A 23169-nucleotide genomic window follows, 5' to 3' on the forward strand; every position below is an offset into this window, starting at 1 on the left:
TGTGTTTTTATCATGCCCTCTTCCACTGTGACTAATAGCCTTGAAGAATTAGTTATGTTTAGATTGAAAATCAGTATCAGCTTGACAATAAAGTCGTCAAATAGGTACTTATGTCTGAACATTTATGCCTCATCCTCAGTTTTAGAAAGTACTTGTTAGTTTATTTCACATACATGTATTTACATTGCAGGAAATTCACAACACTGAAAATAGAACATTTACACATTCACAGATATACAGGTTTGCACTCTCTCCCCTGTTAAGACCAGGCACTCAGCTCTTCTGCCTTGGCAATAATGACAACATCAATTCTCAGTAGATGAAACAAGTGGTAGGTGTGGTGGGTTTTAAGATGCATCATTCTCTCTATGTGGTGGTTATATTCTTCAAGCTATTAGATGGCGGGTTATTTCACTGAAGAAAATGCCTCTTGCATGGCATTTGCATAAGCTTCTATAAATAATAAGCATATAGGATTATCTGTGGTTTACCATGCTATTATCAGTGATCCTACTCTACAGAGGTCAGTTATCCTTGTAGTAGTTATTAAAGTTGATTCGCAGCAGAAAGTCCTCCAAGTGGGGTTGGTATCCTCTATTTACAAGCTTTGTTACCACTGGAAGAAAAACAAAAAACAAGCTTCAATTAAGATTAACATTGTAAAGTCAGCCTTGGCAGCTCCTGGGCATTTTAATAGAAAACAAAAAAAAAGCAGCCTAATGTAGAAATCTGAGGACAACAGAAACAAATGGTCATTTTTGCACAGGAAAGGTCCTTTCTGGAATTACAAAATATTTCCAATAAGATGCAAAAGAAAGATTACATGTCAGTTCTAAGTGAAACTGTATTATTCTGATAAGGAAATGCTTTCACAAGTTGCTTTCACAGTAAGACAGTGTGTTCTTATCATAATTTCGACTGACCAGGAAGCATGTTTAGGTTCTCTGGTGACCTCTGTGAAAGAAGCAGCTCTGCTAAAGTTTTCTTGAGCATAGCCCATTGTGAGAGAGAAAAACCAAAGAGAAATTGCTGGGACACACCCCTCAAGCTCTATGAATGAACAAACTGACTGCTCTAAACATCCTTAGTAACAAAGGAAAAAGGCAATAGAAACTCCCTAAGCTCACAGGCATCCCATGCAGTAGTAAAAAGGGAATTAGCAAGCAGCAGTAACATGCAAGGAAGAAGGGAAAGTGTGTAGTTAGAAGTTGGGGCCTGAGCCAAAGCCATTGAAGTCCAGGCTACTTTGTATTGGCTTTCAATGGATTCTGGATCAACCCATTGTGAGAGCATTTCACAATACATGGTGACCGAAGGTACAAGTGTAGATGAACAAGCACATACTTGTTTTGTAGTGCTTAATAAAGAGGGTGTAAAGAACCAGGTCACTCAGCAAATTTCCTTACGGAATGGTCTATTAATCTCTGTCCATGAAGCAACCATAGATCTCGCAGTATGGGCTTAGGTGGCTCCCAGAGGTGTTCTGGCTTCCTGTGGAATTTGGAAGCAGCCATTCTAACTCATCCTGAAATATCTGGGTTTGGTCCTTTGACACCATTTTTGGACACCCTTAAAGAATAAAAAGGGCAGCTCATTTCCTGAAGAATACCATCTGACTAGAAAATATTCCAGCAAAATAGATCCAAGGAGAACAGTTGCACTTCCTTCAGGAATTAAGGGCTTTCTAAAAAGAAAAAAGCAAACAAACCCCCATGCACCACCTTTGTACTCAGGGGAAGGTTAAGTAACTTGTACTAAAAAGACAAGCAAGATCTGAAAGAAATGGACAGGAAAGACAGATAACCATTTCTTCACATTATAAGCTGATAGTGAGGAGAAATTTTATTATGTTAAAGCAAAGAACATCTGGCAAATTATCTGTGCAGTTGAGAAAACACTTGCCTGGAGCACTGGATATAAGCTCCAACTAGTGCTTGGAGCCTCTCTCAGTTTTATTCCAACACAGGAATCAGAATGTTCAAATCTCCTAACAATGGTAATACTCAACTAATGCAGATATATATAAAATTACTTCTAAGTACTATCTATCTCTCATTGCTGCCAATAAAAAGTGCCAGAAATCAATTCCAAAGAAAAGAAAATGTAAGCACGTACACAGAGCTAAATACCAAACACTTACTTTGCAAATGAGCAAAAACCTATGGTCAGTTTGGGGATATCTGTTAGATTTCTTGTGTGGACATTTTAATTGATGGATATGCAGACCTTTGCAAGCCATAGTAATGCAGTTTTCATTTGAGAACTACATGTTCTAACACACGGTAAGTACACACATTTTCCCACTAGTACACTGTATTTCCAAAAACTCTTCGTAATTTTTTCAGTTGTCAGTTGACTTTTTCTTCTATCTAAAATGTATTCCATTTCTTACCTTTGAATAAGAAGTGGGAGTAATACTTGAAGGTGTTGTACGACTGCTGCATCAGACCAAAGTTGGGATGAACCGCCATTTGCTTCCCTGCATCGAAGCTCCAGGACTGAGAGATCAGCTGGCTGCGGAACTTCAAAATAAGGCTGAAGATGCTGTGTATAATGTTCATCACAGGGGCTGCCTTCTCTGTCAACAGACCCCTAACAACAGAACAAACACAAATTTAGAGGTGCAGTCGATGTATATTACTGGCTGTAGGACTGTCCTGGGTCCAGCTCTAACAGTTACTTTTTTTTTGCGCTGGTGTATCTAATTTCTAGAATGCCATCTGCTTTTGCAAAGGAGATGACATTTAAAAACATTATCACGCTGAGTCTCCTTCAGCTTTAATCCCCTCTCATCCCATCTCCTCCTACCCAAACAGCAGCTTTAGGCATGTTTTTTCTCATTAAAACTGCAAAAGAGAGACATAAAAGAACGGGTTTCTTTTCTTGCTTATACTTTATCATCATCTCCTCTCCCTTCATCTCCCCACTTCGTTATTCCAGTATATACTCTTTAAGAAGAAACCAAACAACCCTTGATCCTCTCCTCTTATTCAGACTGCCCTTATGCCTCATACACATCAACCAAAGGGCTAAATGCTTGTGATTCCTGAAAGACAAATGCCTGGACAGAGGCATCAGGTCACATTTCTTCCTTCGAAGTCCAGCCCTGGTCACTGCACATATATTAAAGGCATGTACAATGCATAGAGAAGCATTTTACTTCAGCTAGGCTTACTTGTGAAAGCTACTCATGCTGAATGAAACAGCATTTATTTACAAAGGCTATGACAAAGATGAGGTGAAAGAAAAACAGAACTGTGGCAAGTGTGCCTTTAGTCTTCAGGTTAGAGCTGCCCTGAGTAGATGTAAACCTTGCAGAGGCAGGGTGAACAGGAGCTGGAGCCAACTCCAAGGAATCTAGGGAAATGAGGATGGGTAGCTGAGGAAAAGCATCAAAGTATGGACCTCATAATGTGCCATGAAGTTTGTTTCCCTTACAGAGGAACACATTCCTATGTAAAGACTACTTAGTGTGTCAGGTAGAAGTCAGTTTTGCCTATGTAAGTTAGGCTAGACTGGCTGCTACATTCACTTAAAGATTTGAAGTAAAAATAAATATGGTAGCTTGCCTGAAGATTGCTTTGTTGAGGTATTCAGCATGTGTTCTGTGAATTTCTTCCAGGTTACCTACAGAAGACAGTTTGTTTCCAAATTCACACCAGGTAACATGAAGAATCTGATTAGCAATGTAGCCTTGAATAACCTTCACAAAATGCTGCATTTCATGTTTATACAGCTGGAGCTGTCGAAACTGAACAGAATTTGATGCACGACTGACTAAAGCTGAAAACAAAACCAGAAATACATTACCATCAGCACCCACGGAGACCATCTAAAATCAGGATTTGTAAAGGAATTAAGGTTTTTGTTAGTAGACTCTGTTTAAAATGCCAGGGAAGCTTCTTTAAGAAATTGTGGCTTTTGATGCTTGACATGACTGTTTATAAGCAATTGTTTGGCACAGGGTGCTAAAAGCACTTTAAACAGGACACTCTCTAGTTCACTTATTACACATACCAGTGCGTTTTAAGTGAAACCAAACATCCTTGAGAGTCCACACCATGTGCTTCAGCTGAAGCAAAAAGGAAAAGATCTTGTTGTATTTATTCATGCAGCTCTCAGTAATGATGATGTTCAGAGGCCAGTCAACCTGAAATAAATAACAGTGCTGATCATACTACATTTTGTGTTAGAAATTATAAGAATATTTCAGATACAAGTACTTCAGGGACATACAAATTAATATATGCATTTTAACAATGCAGTGCAGTGGCCAGGCTCAATCAATCCTGTAATTTCCATTACACAATTTTTTGACTCCATTCTTAAAGGTATTCCATTATTAAGAACATATTCACCCTATCATGGTATGTAAGAACCATGTATAATTGCAGTACTGTACCTTTGTCTGTGCTGTCTTACCTTGTACCTTAGCTCTAAGCAACTCAGAGCATCAGGCGCATTGGGCTTGAACACTTCTGGAAGATACTTGAGGGCAAAAGAAAGATTGGAAGCAAGCTGGGTGTCACCATGGAGGCTGTACTGTAATGCTTTATTTAGGATGGAATTAAGAACCAGTGGATTCAGCAGTTCACCAGGTGTTTGTCCTGATCCAAGCTAGGGAAAAGAAACCAACAAAACAAACCAATCCTAATTACACAGTATTAACAAAGAGTCTTGGCTCCTGAACACCTACAGCCACATAGCTGCACTGGCAACCAGCTATATTAACCCATGCTATCCTACCTTGCTGTCTTCCCCATGAACACAGGTTAGTCATGAAAATACTGTCTCATCAGAAGGCCCAGCACTCTCTTCAGATGCTCTCCCCTCTGCTCTGTAGTATATCTGAGCTAAGAGTAGGTATTCTGCAACATAGGCCTTCCCACTGGATTTTTAGCAAATGGGCTCTTCCAGCCTTGCTGCCAGCAGATGGGAGGGGACAGAGCAATAGTGCAGCAGTTTTCACAGGAAAATGTGAAATAAAATACCCTTCCATGACTGCTTATCTGTCAAAGTTTGAAATTACTATGTGTAAAATCCTTGCACTCCTCCTATTCCTGGGATTAGCAGCAGGAAATATTACTCTTTTCGTTGGGACTTCCTTGGGCCTGGGCATCCCTTCTGAGCAAAGACCTTCTTTGCCTCAGTCCTTACAATGTTAACAGTTCCTTGCCACAAGGCATCTCGACATAGCGCAAAAGAGGAATCCAGCACAAGCCAGGATTCTAATTCACACTATTCCCTCATTCTCAAGATAAAGCAGGCAACCTAAAACCCACAGTTAAGACAACAAAGCACATACCTTCTCAAACAACAGGTCACTGAGCGACTGAGCAAACTCCCCATCTTCCATCAACAAAAAGTGTCTCAGTGCTTCAAAATGCTTCTCCACGTTCAGTTCCACAAAGTAGTAATCAACTATTGCTTTGTTCACAAGAGAAACACTAAGAATAAAAACAAAGAAAAGGTATGCTTCTTACAAGCAACTCCTTCCTTACTGCTAACATTCAGGTGTGGCTACATTGGATTAATGCTCCAGTACTTAACTCTGACATCCAAGATAGGATGATATTCACACAAGCAAAAAAAATGAAACAAATAAATAAAATCTTCATCCAGAATATAGCAGAATTAAAACCTACCACTTCAGCTAACTGGGTTTTGAACAGTACTGGGAATTATTTTAAGGCTGGCTACATATAATGATCTTTAGAACATGCTGCTAGGCCTGGAGCAACATTTTGTCAATATCCTTCTGTCTTATCTCTGCCACCTACACAAACAGATTAAGAAAGACTATTAAATCCCTGAGAAGAATATCCTAATTGGTAAAGCTCTGACACTAGATACTGAGGGCAGGTCTATAAGCAATATAGGTCTATACCAGAGTTTTCAGTACAGTGTAGGTATTCAAGCCAGTTTTAAATAATTTAACTTGAATACCAGGGATAGGCTAATTCTGCCAGCACACAACTCAGGCTTGCTCACTTTGCTTTGCTGAACACATAAATCTGTCTAGATTGTTCTGGTAGCCAATCTGGATGTTTAAAACTAAGTTCTACATTGCACCAAACTTTGAGTCTAGTGTACTCCGAGTTACTAAACGGAAATCCAAACTTACAAGAAAGTAGATTCCCAAACAGGAAGTATGTCAACACATCTGTGAATAACTGTTTCCATGACAGAAGCTAATCTTGTACATAAGAAGCTTTTCTTTAAAATAGCATTAGATATACTAATAAAATGGTCCAACATATGTGTTTTCCCTATATATTCCAACAGTAACAAGAACAGCTTCTATTATACTTCTAACAGCCTTGAAGCTGAAGTTCCACAAAAACATCAAATATATCCTGATCAATATGAATGAGCTTTCACATGATCAAAAGATTTTTCTTCCTCCCCCTTATCTTTCATCTGCCAAATAAAAACTAGCACAAACATTATAAATAATAGACCTTCTTTTTAAAAGAACAAGGAAACCAATGGTGTCAAAACCATTGCCGCATAATCCACGAGTCTGAGAGCAAACAGTTCCCTCTAAACCCTTGTATTTCAAACAGACATTCAAATTTTTAATTTACTAATAAAAATTTAAGTTTATGTTACTATTTACAATGTAAATCTGAACTTTTTAGTTAGTAACGGGCCATTCACTGAACCACTTCTGGGAGCAAAGAGAAAAATTAAGAGAACAGATCTACGCGCACTCTTGTCTCAAGAAAGAATAACGAAGCATACAACACTAATGGCTAAATTATTGATTCACTGTTTCTAATAAACACTCACTGAGATACAAGTGGAGCAGTAATAGACCGTTTCATCAGCACTGGCAGAGATAAGAGCTCACTCAGCTGTACAGCCGTTTCATCTGTTGCTGACTGTACCATGGGATCCACAGGAAAAGTGTAGGATCTTGGTATCACATGATGCAAGAGATGAGAAACTGGTAGTTCTGCTAAATTTAAAAACATATAAGCATTGTAAGTCACCATATTTAAGCAATTTGATAATCTGTTTCTATTAAACTCTACAAACCCCTCTAAGTTAGAAAATCATAATGTGTCAAAGTGTATTTCTCATCTCTCTGCCTAGAAGCAAAGTGTTTGGCTACTGCAGTTCACAGTACTGGTAATTTGCTGGTAATTCAGGGGGGTTTTTGGCACTCAGCTTTCTTGCTCAAGTTTCCCACATCTTCTATTGATCTACTGTTCCAACAGTTCTACTCACACATCAAATCATAACTATCTTGATATTTTTCAATACAATACTGATCCGATAAGGCTTTCAAATAAGCTTGTTCTTTCTTCCATGTATCCTCCTCTCCTCCTTCTTCCTCCTTAGTCTTTGGAGTATTGTCTTCAGAAGACAAAGTTTCTTGAAGCACACTATCTTGTGGACTTGCTTTTTCAGGTTCTTGTGCCTAAAACAAAAAAAAACCCAAACAAATTTCATGAGAGATGCTGGCTTTGTCTACTCACACTTAATGTGTTCTTACAGGTACTTCACTAGTTGTTCCAACTGAAAATAAAAGAGCTTACTCACCTCTACTTTTCTGACATGTACAAACAGTAAGGTATTACAGTGATTACCAGATTAGGGCAGAAACTTACTGCCTTAACTACCAGTGTGTTTAATCTTCAAAGGAAAAGGAAATCTCAACAACTACTTTGTTTCTTACCTGTAAGATCTCGGAGGAATCTGGAGAAGGGTCCTTGTTGGCCACACTTGCAATTACTGTAATTACAAGTAAATTAAAGACAATACTAAATACTTAGCTCATACTTCAGATCTGCTCCCGAAGTTGTTCAAAATTTCTCTATAGCCTATCACAGGCACAACCACCACAGTAACAGTCCCACCCAGGCAGTTTTATGCCTGTTTTCTACTCAAGATCACGTGAGGTCCTATTTGACAAAGTTTCAGACTAGAATTTTTTTAATGCTCTGTTCCTTCTACATAGGAGACAAGACTAAGCTCAAATTCTTTCCTCTGAATTCTAACAGAGGAATCTGAGATGTCTGAAAAGTTATGCAAGGAATTAAGCAATAAATACCCATTTTGAACACAGACATCTACAGTTACTTTCATGAGCCCTTAAACAAATGCTGACTGGATAAACTTAGTTTTAATTTACCTTCTTGTTTCTCTTCCATTGTATTTTCTTTATTGTCATCTTTAGTAATAGCATCAGGAAGGACTGGAACACTGTCAGATGACTGGGACTGTGGTAAAGTCTTTTCCTTCATCTGTGACGCTTTTGCTTCCTTTCTGCTCCCTTCAGCAGGAGATGATTCTTCACTGTACAGAAGTGTCTGAACTGTGGAGTCAGTTGAAGGACTCGAAATGATTTTACGATGAGGTATTGGATCATCTTCTGTAGATGGGGCCCACTTCCCTATTTGGATGCTTGACTGGGATGCATGACCAAATGGGCTCCAACGAGATTTCAGAGGCTCTGTATCTGAAACCAGTTCCCCAATTTTGATGTGTGACTGTGAAGCATGCCCATGGATGTTCCACCGAGGCCTAGCTGAGACCACCTCTGACACGTTTTCACCAATCTTGATATTGGCATCAGATGCATGACCATGGATGTTCCATCGAGGCCTTGTAGGAGCTACATTTGACACATACTCTCCAATCTTAATATTGGCTTCTGAAGCATGTCCGTGAATATTCCACCTGGGCCTTGAGGGCTCTACCTCTGAAGCATATTCCCCAATTTTAATATGAGCTTCAGAAACATGCCCATGAATATTCCATCGGGGTCGGCTAGATTCAACTTCAGAAGTATAGCTGCTGATCTTTATATGGGAGTCGGAAGAATGCCCATAAGGACTTGCATGTGGCTGGTAAGTCTCCACATGAGGTACATACTCTCCCACTCTAATGCTGGCATCAGATGCATGTCCATGAACATTCCACCGAGGCCTTCTGTACTCTACATCAAATTCATTTTCTCCAACTCTAACATGTCCCTGCCAAGTGGCAGATGGTCTGAGAACTGTATTAAAATCATACTCATTTTGCTGAAGCAATGGTGCATTGTCTTCTCCTTCCAGCGCTCTTCTCAAGACAGGCTGATTTTCACTTACTTCAGGAGTCTCGGAAAGATCCGAGTTAATATTTCGGAATGCTTCATCCAGCAAAGACCCTTGTACACTAACCGCAACAGGTTGTTCATCTTGTGGCTTTGGTAAGAAATCTTCTATATTCACACTGGATTCAGGCAAGGATTCAGCACTGTAGAGAGGACTGAATGCTTTCTCTGAACTTTGAAGACTGCTTTCAGATTCTGCTGCTTTAGGCTGAAAATGCTGATCAGGATTATTATTTCTTGGCTCTGGCAGTGCTTTGTCAGCAGAAGTAGCATATTCCAGTCCAGGCTCAGATTCTTTTTGGCCAACTGTCTCATTGACATGTGGAGATTTCACAGAAGACCCCTAAAAAAGAAATAATTATTACACTGTATGGCTAGGCACATAAGCTACTTTTGAGGGTACACTTTATCACCATTTTTTCAGATGTACTACAAATAGTGTGATAACTACTCACCCTGCTGTTATAGTAAACCTCATGTTTACTGAACTGAAATGAACCACAAAATTAACTCCCTTGAGGGACGTGGAACAGCAACCTGGAGTTGATGTAAGAAAATAAACTCACCTGTGAATGTGGATCTTTCACAACAGGGGTTTTATCTAAAGCCAACTGGCACTGTTTATAAGGAATAATATCTAATTTTCTCCTGTAGCTTCCATCTGGAAGTTTTTCAAGCATTTCCTGTAAGTAAAAAAGACAAAACCAAAAGTCTTTAAGTACCAAATACCAAATTCTCTAAATTATGTTTCTTAAATCTTTTCAGAAGATACCTCGATACGTTTTTGATCTTCTAACAGAAACTTAAGACGGGCTGTTTCCAACTTGTGTCGCTGGATTTTCCATAAGGCTCTCTGTTCCCTACGGGCTGCATCATCAGAAAGTCTGCTATAATGGTCAATTAATTCCTGCCTAAATGAAGACAGAAATAAAGCTAAGTTACAGATTTTCACATACTCATTTTCCTCTTCCCTTCTAAAGAATAAGACCTTTTAGCACTCTAGAGTGAAGCACTGAGAAGCAATTATTTAAAATTGTTTAAAAGTAGAAGCCAGAGGCTTCAATCCCAGAGAATAAACAGTGGAGAAAATAGGGGAATATATTCTTAGTCAATATGTATTTCTATAAATTTTCCTAGTAGGTCACTCATTTATCTTAAGTATTTTTAGATATAACAGAACACAGTGAAATACAACTAGATGCACAACAAGAGCAATTCAAATAATTATTGATCTAACTCGTCTGCTTTTTACTTCTGCTTTGACATACAGGTGACCAGTTTTGCTGTGGGCTCAGCTTTTAATTGTAATACGTAGTCAATTTTTTTGTGAAATTCTGATGATAACAAAACCCTGACTGGAGAGGGCTGGCATGAGTCAGTGCCTCCCAGATTTTTAGGCCACTAACCATTCCCAAATGACAAAATTGCTCACAGATTACCAAAAAATCCTTACATCCATCTTTTAACTGCAAATATTACCCTTGTAGAGCAATATCTGGGAATTGCTAGTACCATAAATTTTAATATACAGTAATTTATTTTTCCCGAGCTTTTTATGATGGCTTTGGAGTATCTAAGCTTTGGGAGACTACTCAGATGCATTTACCTTGCCTTTTTTTCCAGTTCTTCTTCCAAAGCTTTCAGTCTTTTTTCTCTCTCTCTGAGCTCTCGGGCATAGCTGAAATCATCATCAATCTCCTCTTGCTTTATTGCAAGACGACGCTGCATAAATATTTAACACTTTTAAAAGCCATTCTCAATACCAGCTGTAATACACAGACCTGCAAGAAGTTCATATTTGTACCCCATTCATTCAGTTCATTCAACTTCAGTACAACAGATCAAGATATCCTTTCAATTATTTGCCTAAGAAATAAAATTGGCCTTTAGAAACACACAGAAATACCTCCTGGTCTTTTGCAAATTGCTCTTTCAGCTTCTGAAACTGTTCCCGTTTCTTTGCATCCAAAGCCATTCGTTCTGACATTTGCCGATCTGTATTAAAACGGATATTGTTAGTTTACATTAACAAGCCCCCTGGAAAACACATGAAACACCACTGCAACTTACCATTAATGGCTTTCAGTACTTTGCTAGCAGTTTCTCTAGCGTGAACAATTAATTCTTGTTTGGCTATTTCCATGCGTAAATCCTAAACAGAACCCAAACAAAAATACACATGGGACTTTTTACTATCATTTTAGACTTGAAAATACACTGTTGCAGAGACAGGTGCACATGTTATGAAGGTTAGTAATCTATGGCTACAGTACAGAAATATGAATCGAGCAATTAATTATACAGAAAGTCTGTAAGCTAATATTGAAAGTTAGTATTCCAGGCCTTTCCACAAGCCAAATCCATCATATATACACTACATTGGTGGCATTTGAAAGTTAGAAGTCTCTTTGTAACTAAAAGAGTTCTAAAAAAAACAAGTAGCTATGCAAATCACAGTCTCATCTTCTTACTACCTTGTCACATTTCTTACATTAAAATTTAACCATCTTTTCACTACTTTTCAGTAGAAAGGCAAATCTGCTGCTGCAAAGAATAAAATGGAAGTCCAAACCTCATTTGATACATGAAAATATCAACACACCACCTATGCTTTCATAAGCTATATTAAGTAAGTTTATGTGTTGCGATAACAATTCAAACGGCGACTGACCAATGAAAAAGTTCTGGCCATAAATACAAATCCTTTCAGAGTTCTACAAACAATGAAAAATTAGTATTAAAAAAAAAGATAAATCCCAACAAAAAGGTCTTTATTCTTTTATTCTTTTACCTTTTCCTCCTTGCTTATGGAACTGTATCGGGCAATTCTTTCCATCCGACCCACATACACTGCACAGTCTCTCTCTATTTCTTTCAGCTCCTCAAGCGAAAAAATAACTGAAATCCGGGGAACAGGAATATCCGACCAGCATATATAGTGCTGAAAAATGAGAAATGTCCTCTTAAATACATTTTTTAATCATAAAATGTTACCTTATGAACTCAAATTACATTTTTTTTTTAACTTAGCAATGCTTCAAGCACTGAAACAAGCCTCCACACAAGATCTGAAATTTTTATTAGTATCTCTGGTTTTAGCATTAATACCATTAAAAGTAGGAAACAGAGGTATAATGTTCCAGAACTTGCATCACAGGGCAAATTCTCAGGGTCCCTTTTTTTCCCACTGAATTGAGTAGGAATCTAAAATCTGATACATACATTTATATGTATATATTAGCACACTAGTCATGTGCTAAATGCCTAAAGCTTTGCTTTTCTGAATATCCAAATCAACTAAGCCTGAGTAATGCAGCACTGAATGTATCCCGTCTATCAAAAGTTAGGGTTTGTTTACTTACATCCCCCACAGATCCCCACTTAATAGGAACTGTCTGGAACACAACACACACCTACAGGAAAGAGCTCTACACAAGACATAACCCTCAAAAATATGGCCAGTGCACATCACAGAGTACCTATTCTCTAAGCTGAGTATCTTAGGTCTTTCTGCTCCACCTCAACTTCCCTAGATTTCTCAAGCTGTTCTACTGAGTGCAGAAAACAGCTAAGTAAGCTTTAAAAAACAAGAGCACACAAGCATGCTCACACTGGAGTCCCCAGTCTGGTTAAAGCCCAGAGCTGTGTTCCTGGGACTGTGTTAGCCAAATCAAAAGGGAACAGCCAACTGTTCAGGGCATTATCATGGGAAGGGATGAAATGTGTCTGGCACTCTCTGACAGATGGAAGATGATTGAACCTGGGTGCTCCACATCCTGGGGGAATGTTCTATCTATTATGATACTGTGACATTGACTGATAAAGCTGTAATTTATAAAAGAAATGATGATGGCTGATGCTGTTTTATAAAAAGCCCAGTACTACTGGCACATCTGAGTCATGGTTAGAGAATGCTTATCAAAGCAGACTCGGGAGAACTAGCAGAGGGCAATCTCACTTCAGGTATTAGGCTTATGACTGATACCTGATACCAAGACATCTGATACTGAGCTGCTGAGCTCTGTCTAGACTGGACAGCTCTGATCCTAAAAAGGAAGAGAATGGAAACAGTGCCTTTAGATACCTCTGTGGTTGTTTCTTTGTTAGACATGTATAGAGAAGAGGGAAAATACAAAGTAGTTTAACATGTTTTTCTTATCAAGAACAAGACTCGTTCTGCAAAATATGAATAAACTACCTAAGCAGGTTTTGGAGATGTAGTGATAGATCTGAAACACAAGAGCTGTGGAGAACTGAGCCAAGACCTGGTAAGTCAGGCATCTTTAAACAAAAAAAAAAACCCAGAACTATGAGTTGGGTGAAAAAAGGAAGGCACTTGCTTGGAAGCCTAAAACATTTCTGCTTTCAACACAAAGGAAAGTAAGAAGTATAGCATTGTGCTTTGGATACAATAAATTTGATGCTGTTAAAAATGTATATTTCTGCAGTGAGGTGTTAGCAAGTAAGAGTGGATAATCAGCCCACAGGCATCTGCAAGCAAGTAATTGCCTTTCATGAATCAACATCCTACTTAGGCGATACCAGTTTTCAACAAAGAAACAAACTTGCTAAAATCCTAGAATCTTGCTCTAAAGAGACATGATTTTCTTAATGGACTAGGAAGGAACCAAACCAAAACTTACCCTAGGACAGCACAACTTCAGCAAGTTTATGGTTTTCCCACATATGTATACATCATTAGCAATATGTTTAAGAAATACAGGGACACAATCTTCTACTTCTTTTGAAATCAAAACATAACCATGAGTCCAGTAATGTTTATCTACATATCAAACAAAAGGATGAAAGTATGTATTTTTAATTATTTCATTAACAACACAAATTATATAAATTAGAAATGCTCCATATACATACTGTACCTCTGAAACAAAGATAATCCTCATTCACCTGGATCATAAATTCTCCATAAACATCTCTGAATACACCACTGTATACCCAATCATAGATAAATCTAAAAAAATATAATTGTACAGTATTGAGAATCGATCCTCTCACCTTCTGAACTTTATTATAACCAAACAATAGGAATATTCTCTAAAACATCAAAACAAACAAGCTATAGGCAGGATAAAACCCAGCAATTAAGTGCTGTCACACTGATATTTAAAGATACATGTAGGATTATGTCACTGCATTTTTCATAAACCATCTTTATATAGAACATTTCAGTGATAATTAGTTAAGATGCAAGAACACTACCTTCATCAAAGCCATCTTTTCATTTCTGTACATTAATTTACTAAGTATATATCAAAAATTTCAATAAATCTTTGCGGCACACCAAAAGCATAGGGTGAGATAAGCAGGAAAGATTTCTTTTAAAGAGAGGTAACTCGCAGGGAGAAACTGAAAGGGTATAAAACAAAAATGCAATACTAAGCACTTTTTCCCTTGACCTAGACTCATTTTTAATATACATGCAGTAATGAGATCTACTGCTTTGGAATATTTATTCATGCTTTGTCATATTCCCTCTGTGTGAAACCAAACTTTTGAATAAATAAAAAATACAATTATCTGAAGCTATAGATAAAAAAGCTCAGAGCACCTTAGAGATAATATTTTCTTTTCTTACTAGCTGCGGTACTAACACAGTTTCTAGACATTGGGTCAGTGTAACAGGAACCACTGTTCAATTGTAAGATTGTAAGAAAAAAGTTTATAAAATGTTAAATCTGACATTTCTATGATTTATTTGAGCAAAAACCATTATTTAATTTCTTTCAGGTTAATAAATGTGTGGGATAACAATTTCTGCAGATAAGACCTCCTTCCATAGCAGCTCTGACTGAACATGATTGATGCTTCAGTAGAGATCTGCAGCAAGTTCAGGAGTCAATACTGTAAGTAGCACATACTAGTGAACATACTTTCACACTTTTTTAGGTTCCTGCCCTTGCTATTTCAGAAATCTGGCTACCTTCTATAAACTGTGGGCAGGAGCTGTGAAGTGAGTCTTCTAGTAAATCTGAAATTAAATTTCTCCAGAGAACATTTTATGTAGAAGGAAGAAAAAACAAGAAGGGTGGCCTTGGGAAGAATCTTAAATTTAGAGCATTTTGACAAATTTGAGGTTTCTCTTTCTAGTATCATTACGTCTATTAAGTATCACTGTAAACAAAACTGCTGCAATCCAAGGAACTCCACTTCCTATTGTTAGTTAGTTGCATCTACTTAACGAACAACAGATCTATTAATTTTTTTTATTATTATTTTTGCTTACTAAAAGCCCACAAGAATTAACACAGTGGAAATAAACATGAACTTTTCCAGTTTGTGCAAGATCAAAAGAAACTTGTTAGTTGCCATTTTCAGGATTTTACTACAAGTATGAGAAGAAAAAAAAAGATGTGTATCCAAGTCTTACATTTCAGTATGAATTTCCAAGACCAGCAGCAAGAAAGAAGTCTTATTTACATGTATGTATTTACTAATCTAGTCACACATAAAACCCTTATGTTGTTACTGAGCTGCAAAAGGGAGGGAAAGAAGGATTCAGTAAAATTCGTTAATTTTAGTATGTATCTGCAGATACAGCCACATCTTATATTTTCTCTGACAATGTGAAAAGCCATTGTTAAATTACTCACCAGATTAGTAATTCAGAACTGCTCTTAAACACAATTATGCAGAGAACAGTATGGACGCACCTTGTGTATGGTTCACAGCTTGTCTTCAACAAAGACAGAAGAACTGGATAATGCTCATTGCTACAGTTGTTGAGAGCCTCTTTGTACAGATATGAAAGCAATTTAACACCCTAAGAAAATGGAAAAATATTCTAATATTAGGTCACAAACTTCACTATAACTATAATAATGAAAGATTCATAAATGCATAGCTTTACAGGTTTCACTAGACACAGAAGGCAGGATTCATCTCACTTCCTCTAGCTATCTGCAACTAAGATCACTTTATCTGAGCTAGTTACCTCAAACTCACTTTATAGTCGCCCAAGGAAACTACATATGTTTAGACTTGGATCCATCTGACTTGCTACAAACACCTCCTTCTAATTAAATACATTTTAATTAAATGCACCCTAAGGCTTATTTTGGGTCCTTTGTTTACTTTAGGAACTGAAAACAGGACAAAATTACCAATTTTAAAATACCTGGAGAAAGGATCATGGCATTCTAACTGGAAGTCCAAGGCCATATCTTTCATAGTAAAGAGAGCATTAAATATTGCATGTAAAATCCTACCTAATTTTGGAGAACACTAACATTGTAACCCAAACCAAACATAAAAACATCAAATGAATTATCACCGTAGGAAATGAAGCACCAGCTCCGCCACTGATCCCCAGCGCTGTTGTTCCTATGCCACAAAGTTCAGCTAAATACCTAAAAAACAGTATTAAAACACATGTAACAGTTTCAACCAGAAGTCTCTGAGACCACAGTGATGAACTAAAGCTGAATCTACTGCATCAACTGAACAGTAACAGGGATAAAAAAGAAACTGAATATAAACACCTTACATGTTTTCCCTAGAATCTTCTGGATAGACAGAAATCTTTCCGTTAAAATAGATAAAAAATACCAAAAAACTATGTAAGAATGCCCGCATAATATTGTCTGGTATAGTGAATATGAAGAAATAGATTGCATCTTTTCTGCTATGAAAAGTTTAAATATTTAATATTATTCTCTTACCTCAACTGACGACCTAATTTTCTGAAGAGAAAGCTGATTGTTAGAAGACTTAAAGTAGGAGGAGTTGACAAAACACAGGCTCGGTAATATTGAAGATACTTTCTCAGCCCACTTGTGAATGCCTAGTACCAACAGAAAATAAAAATGTAAAGCTGTTAATAGTCTGTCTGTGTCTCACATCAATCGCATCAGGATGAAAGCAAATGTTTTACTAAAATAATTTGCACATGCAGGTAAGAGGGACTGAAGTAAGAGGGAAGTAAGAGTCCATGCAACTTCAGATATTCAGATTAACCAGATGACTCCTCTATACTCTTTATATATGAATACACAGAGTCTGTACCCACGCAGAGTATAACAAAGCATCTTGGTTCAGCTTCTTTGAATTGCCCTTTGAGGAGCTCCTTGTTCTCTAACAGTATAATATGCACCCAGGGAAACCACTTTCCTTACTTTCATGCCTAAAATGGATACAGAAAAAAACTCATCTAGAACTTTTTCTAACAAGACAAGGAGAGAGACCTTCCTATTCGATGTTTATTAACATTGCTGTAAATCAAACATTCAGAAGGAATACATTTTCATAACCAATCCTAACTTAATTCTATGCATTAGAAAGATATTACACAGTGTACATACAGTTCAGCATAACATACAGACGACTGACAGGGAAAACTTGCACTTAATTCTGAACTGAGAAAAAACAATTAAAGGTATTAAATATAACATTTCTCTATTTCGGTTTTTATTTTTAAATATATATTATACATATACATACTGTGTTACGAAGGTTATTGTATTTTAATTTTATACAACTTAAGGTATAACTATGTGATGTTTTCTACATCTAAAAATTATATTCCTTTAGTCCTCAACAGAATAACATGACTACATGAATCACACTTGAGGTAATGAAGACCTCTTACCATGTGTTTCAGTGCAAGCAAGCCCTAAGCACACAGAGCTCTGATTTAAACACAGTAGCACCCTACACTGCCGACCTGAGATGAGCATCACACTTGACATGCCTTGCAGTTTTGCAGAAGGCAGAAATTCCAGCTTTACACAAAATGGAAATTACCATCTCTACCTAAGGTAACTGGCCCATTAAATCTGATGATTTAATACAATTGCTTTACCTGAAACACAAGTCCTTTGCTGTATGAAGAGTCTAAAACTGGCTGAAGAGAAAAACGACTTAGTCGTGTGTAATAGGTTCCATACTCTGCAACTTCTGAGAGCAGGTTGTGCATTGTCTCTGGTGAAGTTCCAGATACATATACCCCTTCCTTTATCACAAATGTCTGAGCAGCCTGAAAGGATATAGGCAGGGGGAAAAAAGCAGATTCGTATTTCATAGCTTTATTCTGACTTAAAATAGCAACCATTCACACACAAAACCAACAAATTTTCAGTTTAGATACTCTGGTGACTGAGACTATACAGCTAGGACAGCTAAACATTAAACTGTTGCAAAATTTCAGGAGTATGAATGGTATTTGCAAATATAGAAAGACTCATTATCTAATTCCTTAAAGAAAATCCAGTCTACAAAACTATTTACACATCTATTTTCAAGATTCATAAACCTATTTTCGCTTACACGACTACAAATACTCTTAACGTATTGCAATAACATCACTATTGCAATATATAAATACTGCCTTATTGCCATTAGACCACATTCAACTTTTTAACTGTATCCACAACTGCAAGATCCCAAAAGAAATACACGTATTAAAGAGGAGACCTCTACAAAGAACAAAAGAAAAAAGATTTGACTAAGAAGCGCAGTTAAAAATCTTCCATACCTGATTGAGTGAAAACGTAGTGGATACCACACCAATGAGGACATTTAAGACATCCTTAACCAGTTCAGGTTCTCTCATTAGTACAAGCTGTGGAAGCTGAAGCACAGTGTTACTAAACAGTTGTAATTCCCCTTCTCGAAGTTTGTAAAATTTGTCAAAAGCTTCTCGCCCAGCTTCAGTAAGATAGGGTTCCTCTTTTTTCCCAGGGGGGCTGTGTCAGAGTAAACACAACATTACAAGGTGATTATATGAAAAGAAGGAAATATACCTCCTAAATCAAAAAAGGCATTTCAGAATTTTACACAGCCGGTAGTGACCACAGAAAAAGCTACTAGTAATATAGACATTTTCAAGGGAATGTGCGTTCCATCAATGAAACTGTACCCCAAACTCAGTACAGTGAAGAAATAGGTAGATAATTAGAACGTCAGTTCAGAGACAGAAATCATGACAGAGAACTACCAGCCTCTTCTGTGGCCTCCCCTGATGCAGTTTTCACATTAAGAAAATGAAGTCAATATATACCAGATTTCCAGGGTCCGTGTAGTATTAATATTCAAATATGTTCAAGAGCAATATGCTCAAAATGCTGTAACGACTTGTATTAACTTATTTGGGCTCTTCCCAGTGAGGATTACTATCCCCTCCAAAACAGTGTCTCCTTCCAGTTACTCCCAAAATTCTGAATTCTAGTAGCATGTATTACATAAAAGCTGTCAGGCGTATGGTCTATATTTGACTCTAAGATCCTTACAGTCTAAATGGCAGCAAAAAAACCTGTCATATTAGGAACAAAGCTAGAGCGTGCTACAGCGGCTGTGAAAAATCACATCAGGGAACTTCTGAGCTTCTCAGGCTCAGAGCTGAAAAACCAGCGTGTAACACTGCAACAGACACATCAATAGGTTATTACTTAAAATTACAGAAAACAGCAAAGTTTCTCCAAGAATCAGGCACACTACTGTCTATCAGGAATGTAAGGAAGATCCCTGCCATACCTTCCTTTTTCTTTTTTCTTCCATTTTAGGGAAGCCAGGAAGCTTTAATAGGGCTATACAGAATGTCCTCTCAGGGGATTCATCTTCTACTGAACAGCCAAAAGAACTACAACTCTAACTATACCACCAAGAAATCCATAGTAATAACTTCTGTTTTGGTTACAGACAGGGAAAATTAATACAATATTGTACAGTACTGGGAGATATAGGTTTAATTATCCTAGTGCTCTACAATTACCACTTTCTCTTTTGAAACTGAAAATATGGGAGCATTTTAGACTGAGATAAATTGTATAATGCAAAAGAAGTCAGATCAGTTAGAAAAATATTGCATTTCACACAAACAAACAGCAAGCGTTTGCGTAATCTCTTCAGTGGTTTTGACAAAGATAATTTTATCTCTTCCTATGAAACAGCTGCAATCCAAGAACTAGTTTGTTGAAACTGCACGACTATTATTCCTTTCTCAATCATTAATGCAATATACTGACTGTTGTGAACTAAACATGAATATTTCAGCATTTATACTGAGGTCATTTGGAACTAAGATGAAATGCACCTCCATACATTTGCATAAGACGCATAGCAAGTTTGCCAGTAAGAGCAGACACATACTATCCAATTCTTTCCCAACATCTTCGTTTGCTGGATCCATATGTAAGCACTGCATCCCACAAGTCTATGTCTGGAGTCATGCTCGGCTCTGACTGAGAATCTGGAGTCAGATTGGATGCCGACTGGAATCCCTCATCTTCCGACTGGTCTATACTTTGGGGAACCTGTCAGAGAGAGTTCAAATGTTATACATTGAAACATTTTACTGAAGAAACATATGCTAATAAAGAAGATTTCCTGCTATCATTCATGATCAAGGGACTCTACATAACAAAGCCTGTGTTGTCCACCCTCCCTTTACATCTATTTTGAGTGTTTCCCTGTAAACACTCTTTCCATTTTTAAGTATCTACTGGTATTAATGCCCATACATAAAACAACAATCACCACCAAAATAATATACTAAGTTTGTGGGTGTTAAACTTTAAACTTACTCCTTTGGTAAGCATATAGTCCTACAAGTTGAGAATCTGAGGTCTGCATATTCAATATGTTACACTAATAAAATCATACTGCTAGGTATTTCATTTGAGCAAGTGAACCAGGCCCTAATTCTTCAAATTTGTAAGCATTTTGTTAACTATGACTAACGTAGTTTGTTCCCTTATGCTTATTCATATGCAGAAAGCCTGCAGGTGTCCAAACAGTGTATTTACCATATCCTCAGCTCCCACTCAACAGGAGTCGTATGTGCAGAACAGTATTCAACTTCAGTAAAAGACAATTGCACCCACATAAAAAGCAGCACGTTCCTCAAGAAATCACAGATTTTCCAGTCTGAGGGAAAGAGTGCAGCACTTTCTCAGAAAGGTTCTGCCTCCCCTAAGTTACGACTTGCATCCATATGTGCACATTGAATGGCACAGAGGTTTTCCTTTTTAATCTCTCTGCCTTTAAGTTTCAATTAAGATGCTGAGTTAAGGGAACTGCAAGAGCTATCCATATGTTAAGCAGAGAGAACAAAATGAAGATTAGGAGTGCAGAGAAGGATCCCTGCTTCATCTTCAATTACAACACTGTATGCTTCTATTACAAATTAAATGACTACCTATAGTTTGAACTATAGTTTCAAAGTGGCATAGTGAAAGCATGCATACACTCTTAAGTCCAAAACAAATGATACCATACTTTAATTGCAAGTCCAGACAAATCTGCATTGTCAGGCACTGGCGGTAAATCCAGCTTGATGTCCATGTCGTATGTACGGCTATGGACAAGAGCACCGAAGAGCGAGACCCGTGTTTCTTTCTCAAACTTGTCCCCAGCCGGACAGTCTCGTGAGAAGAGCCCTATGGCCGGGAGCCCGGTGCCAGGGGCAGCCTCCATGATCTGAAGTGTCTTCTGAATTGTGTCGTTGAACTGACATTCTTCATTTGTTATTAGAGATTGTATGTCGGCTTCAAATACACTTACATCGTAATAATCATAACCCTGATACTTGACATTTCTCCCAACATATTTGTTGTTCAGAAAATAGTCCTTTTTTTGTGGTACAAGCTGGGGAGGCCCTGTTCCAGCAAGCTGTACTAGGAGATCCAAGACAGAGTTAACTTCAGTAAATGGTAAGCATTCAGCTGTTTCTAGCTCCTCCACGAGATTCTCCAGTCTATCCGCCTGAGCACCGAGGCCACCAACTCTCAAATTGAAGGACAGCATCAAGATTTTGTTTTTCACTGGCAGCCTGGAAACGTTTGACTGCAGCTTACGGGCCTCCTCTTGGAAAAGGTTCATGAACAGGGCATTATAAGCAACCCTTTTCAGATTTTGCTTAGCCCTTCTCTTGCTGATCTTCTGCCTGCCCAGGTGGACCTTCCATGGCAAACCTGTCAAGTGTGCTTCACACAAATCACTGAACAACTGCGTGATGCTCTCCATTTCAAATCAAATTGTCAGGTTACAGAAGTTACAGTCCAGTGCTTTGGTTTCATTCAAAGATCTGAAAAACATCAGGGAAAGGAAGAAACACTTATAATGTGTATAAGAAAGATGAGTGTGCTTTAACTCAAACTATGACAGCCCAAAACTGGAGAGAAGAAAACTGACCTAGCACATATTTAGGACACAAGCTATAAAAATAACAGCATGACTTTGATCACAAGCAAACTGATGGTGGTGCAAGCTTAATTCCAAGTGCCTGATTTTGCTCGGCACACTGAAATAGAAGAGGGAAGACTGTTCTGATCTAATACAGGATTTCCTGTGGGAACACCTCCAGAGCTTTACCACCCTATCTCCTCCCAGCAGACATCACCACCCGCTCCCCCCAGCGCAGTGCCAGCGGCAGAAGCCACCGGGCCACGCAGAGAGCGGGCGAGAAGATGCGGGCGGGAAGATGCGGGCAAGAGGGCGCGGGTGCTGACGGTGACGAGCAGCGCGGGGCTGGGCTGGGCTGCAGCGGCACCGGCCACCCCCGCAGCACCCGCCGAAAAGGCGCGGGAGGTGCCAGCACCACGGCGGGGCAGCTCCCGCGGCGGGGGCTGATCCCTGGGGATGCGCTGGGCCCAGCCCCGCACGCCCTGCTCGCCCCCAGCAGCGCACGCTGTCAGCACCCCGCCATATGCCGCTGCTCCCGCCCGCTCCCGCCGCAGCGCTCCAGCCGTACCTGCGGCGGCTCCCGGGGCCGCCCCAGCCGCTCCTTCCCCCGGCGCGGGCCGCCGACCACGGCGCCGCCGACGTCACGCGAGCGCGACGGGCTGCGGAGAGGCGCTGGGCGTGGCGGGCGGCGGGAGCCGCTGCCCAGGACGGGGGGCGGCGCAGGGCGCGCAGGGGCAGTGGCTGCCGGGCCCGGGGCAGTGCAGCCCCGCTGCGGTACCGCCGATAGCACAGCGGCGGGTCAGCGCTGGCGGGCTTCAAACCATCCCCGCGGTGCTTGCCTGTAGCGTCGGCACCCCGTTCACAGGAAATAACACAGTGATACAGAGAGCAATAAACCTCGCTGGTGTCCCGCGCCGCGCAGTGCG

At 38.9% G+C, this 23169-nt stretch overlaps 1 protein-coding gene across 1 annotated transcript; it reads right to left on the reverse strand.

Annotated features, from left to right (window-relative positions):
- Positions 1-108: 108 nt before the first annotated feature.
- On the reverse strand, positions 109-22886 carry TUBGCP6 (tubulin gamma complex associated protein 6). Its single transcript, XM_030478300.1, has 26 exons — positions 22812-22886; positions 21338-22145; positions 20210-20373; positions 18597-18807; positions 17925-18098; positions 16786-16907; positions 16398-16473; positions 15778-15887; positions 13987-14078; positions 13750-13889; positions 11898-12047; positions 11177-11258; positions 11013-11101; positions 10713-10828; positions 9879-10017; positions 9673-9789; positions 8141-9449; positions 7685-7740; positions 7234-7426; positions 6793-6961; positions 5306-5447; positions 4423-4617; positions 4018-4150; positions 3570-3783; positions 2393-2592; positions 109-616 (listed from the first exon to the last, which is right to left on the reverse strand). Exons 2-26 carry the CDS (start codon positions 22082-22084, stop codon positions 525-527), a joined length of 5232 nt encoding a protein of 1743 aa, XP_030334160.1. The 5' UTR covers positions 22085-22145; positions 22812-22886; the 3' UTR covers positions 109-524.
- Between the last annotated feature and the right edge of the window lie 283 nt (positions 22887-23169).

This window comes from Strigops habroptila, chromosome 3 (assembly GCF_004027225.2).
Source record: "Strigops habroptila isolate Jane chromosome 3, bStrHab1.2.pri, whole genome shotgun sequence".
Classification (NCBI taxonomy): Eukaryota; Metazoa; Chordata; class Aves; order Psittaciformes; family Psittacidae; genus Strigops; species Strigops habroptila.

Excerpts from the sequence above, each read along its gene's own strand:
- TUBGCP6 (XM_030478300.1), bottom strand. The coding sequence starts at position 22,084 with ATGGAGAGCATCACGCAGTTGTTCAGTGATTTGTGTGAAGCACACTTG. Across the intron at positions 16,908-17,924 it reads GCAAAGGACTTGTGTTTCAG|GCATTCACAAGTGGGCTGAG; the intron begins GTAAAGCAATTG and ends TGTTGGTACTAG. Across the intron at positions 5,448-6,792 it reads ACTGCTCCACTTGTATCTCA|TGTTTCTCTTGTGAACAAAG; the intron begins GTGAGTGTTTAT and ends TTTTATTCTTAG.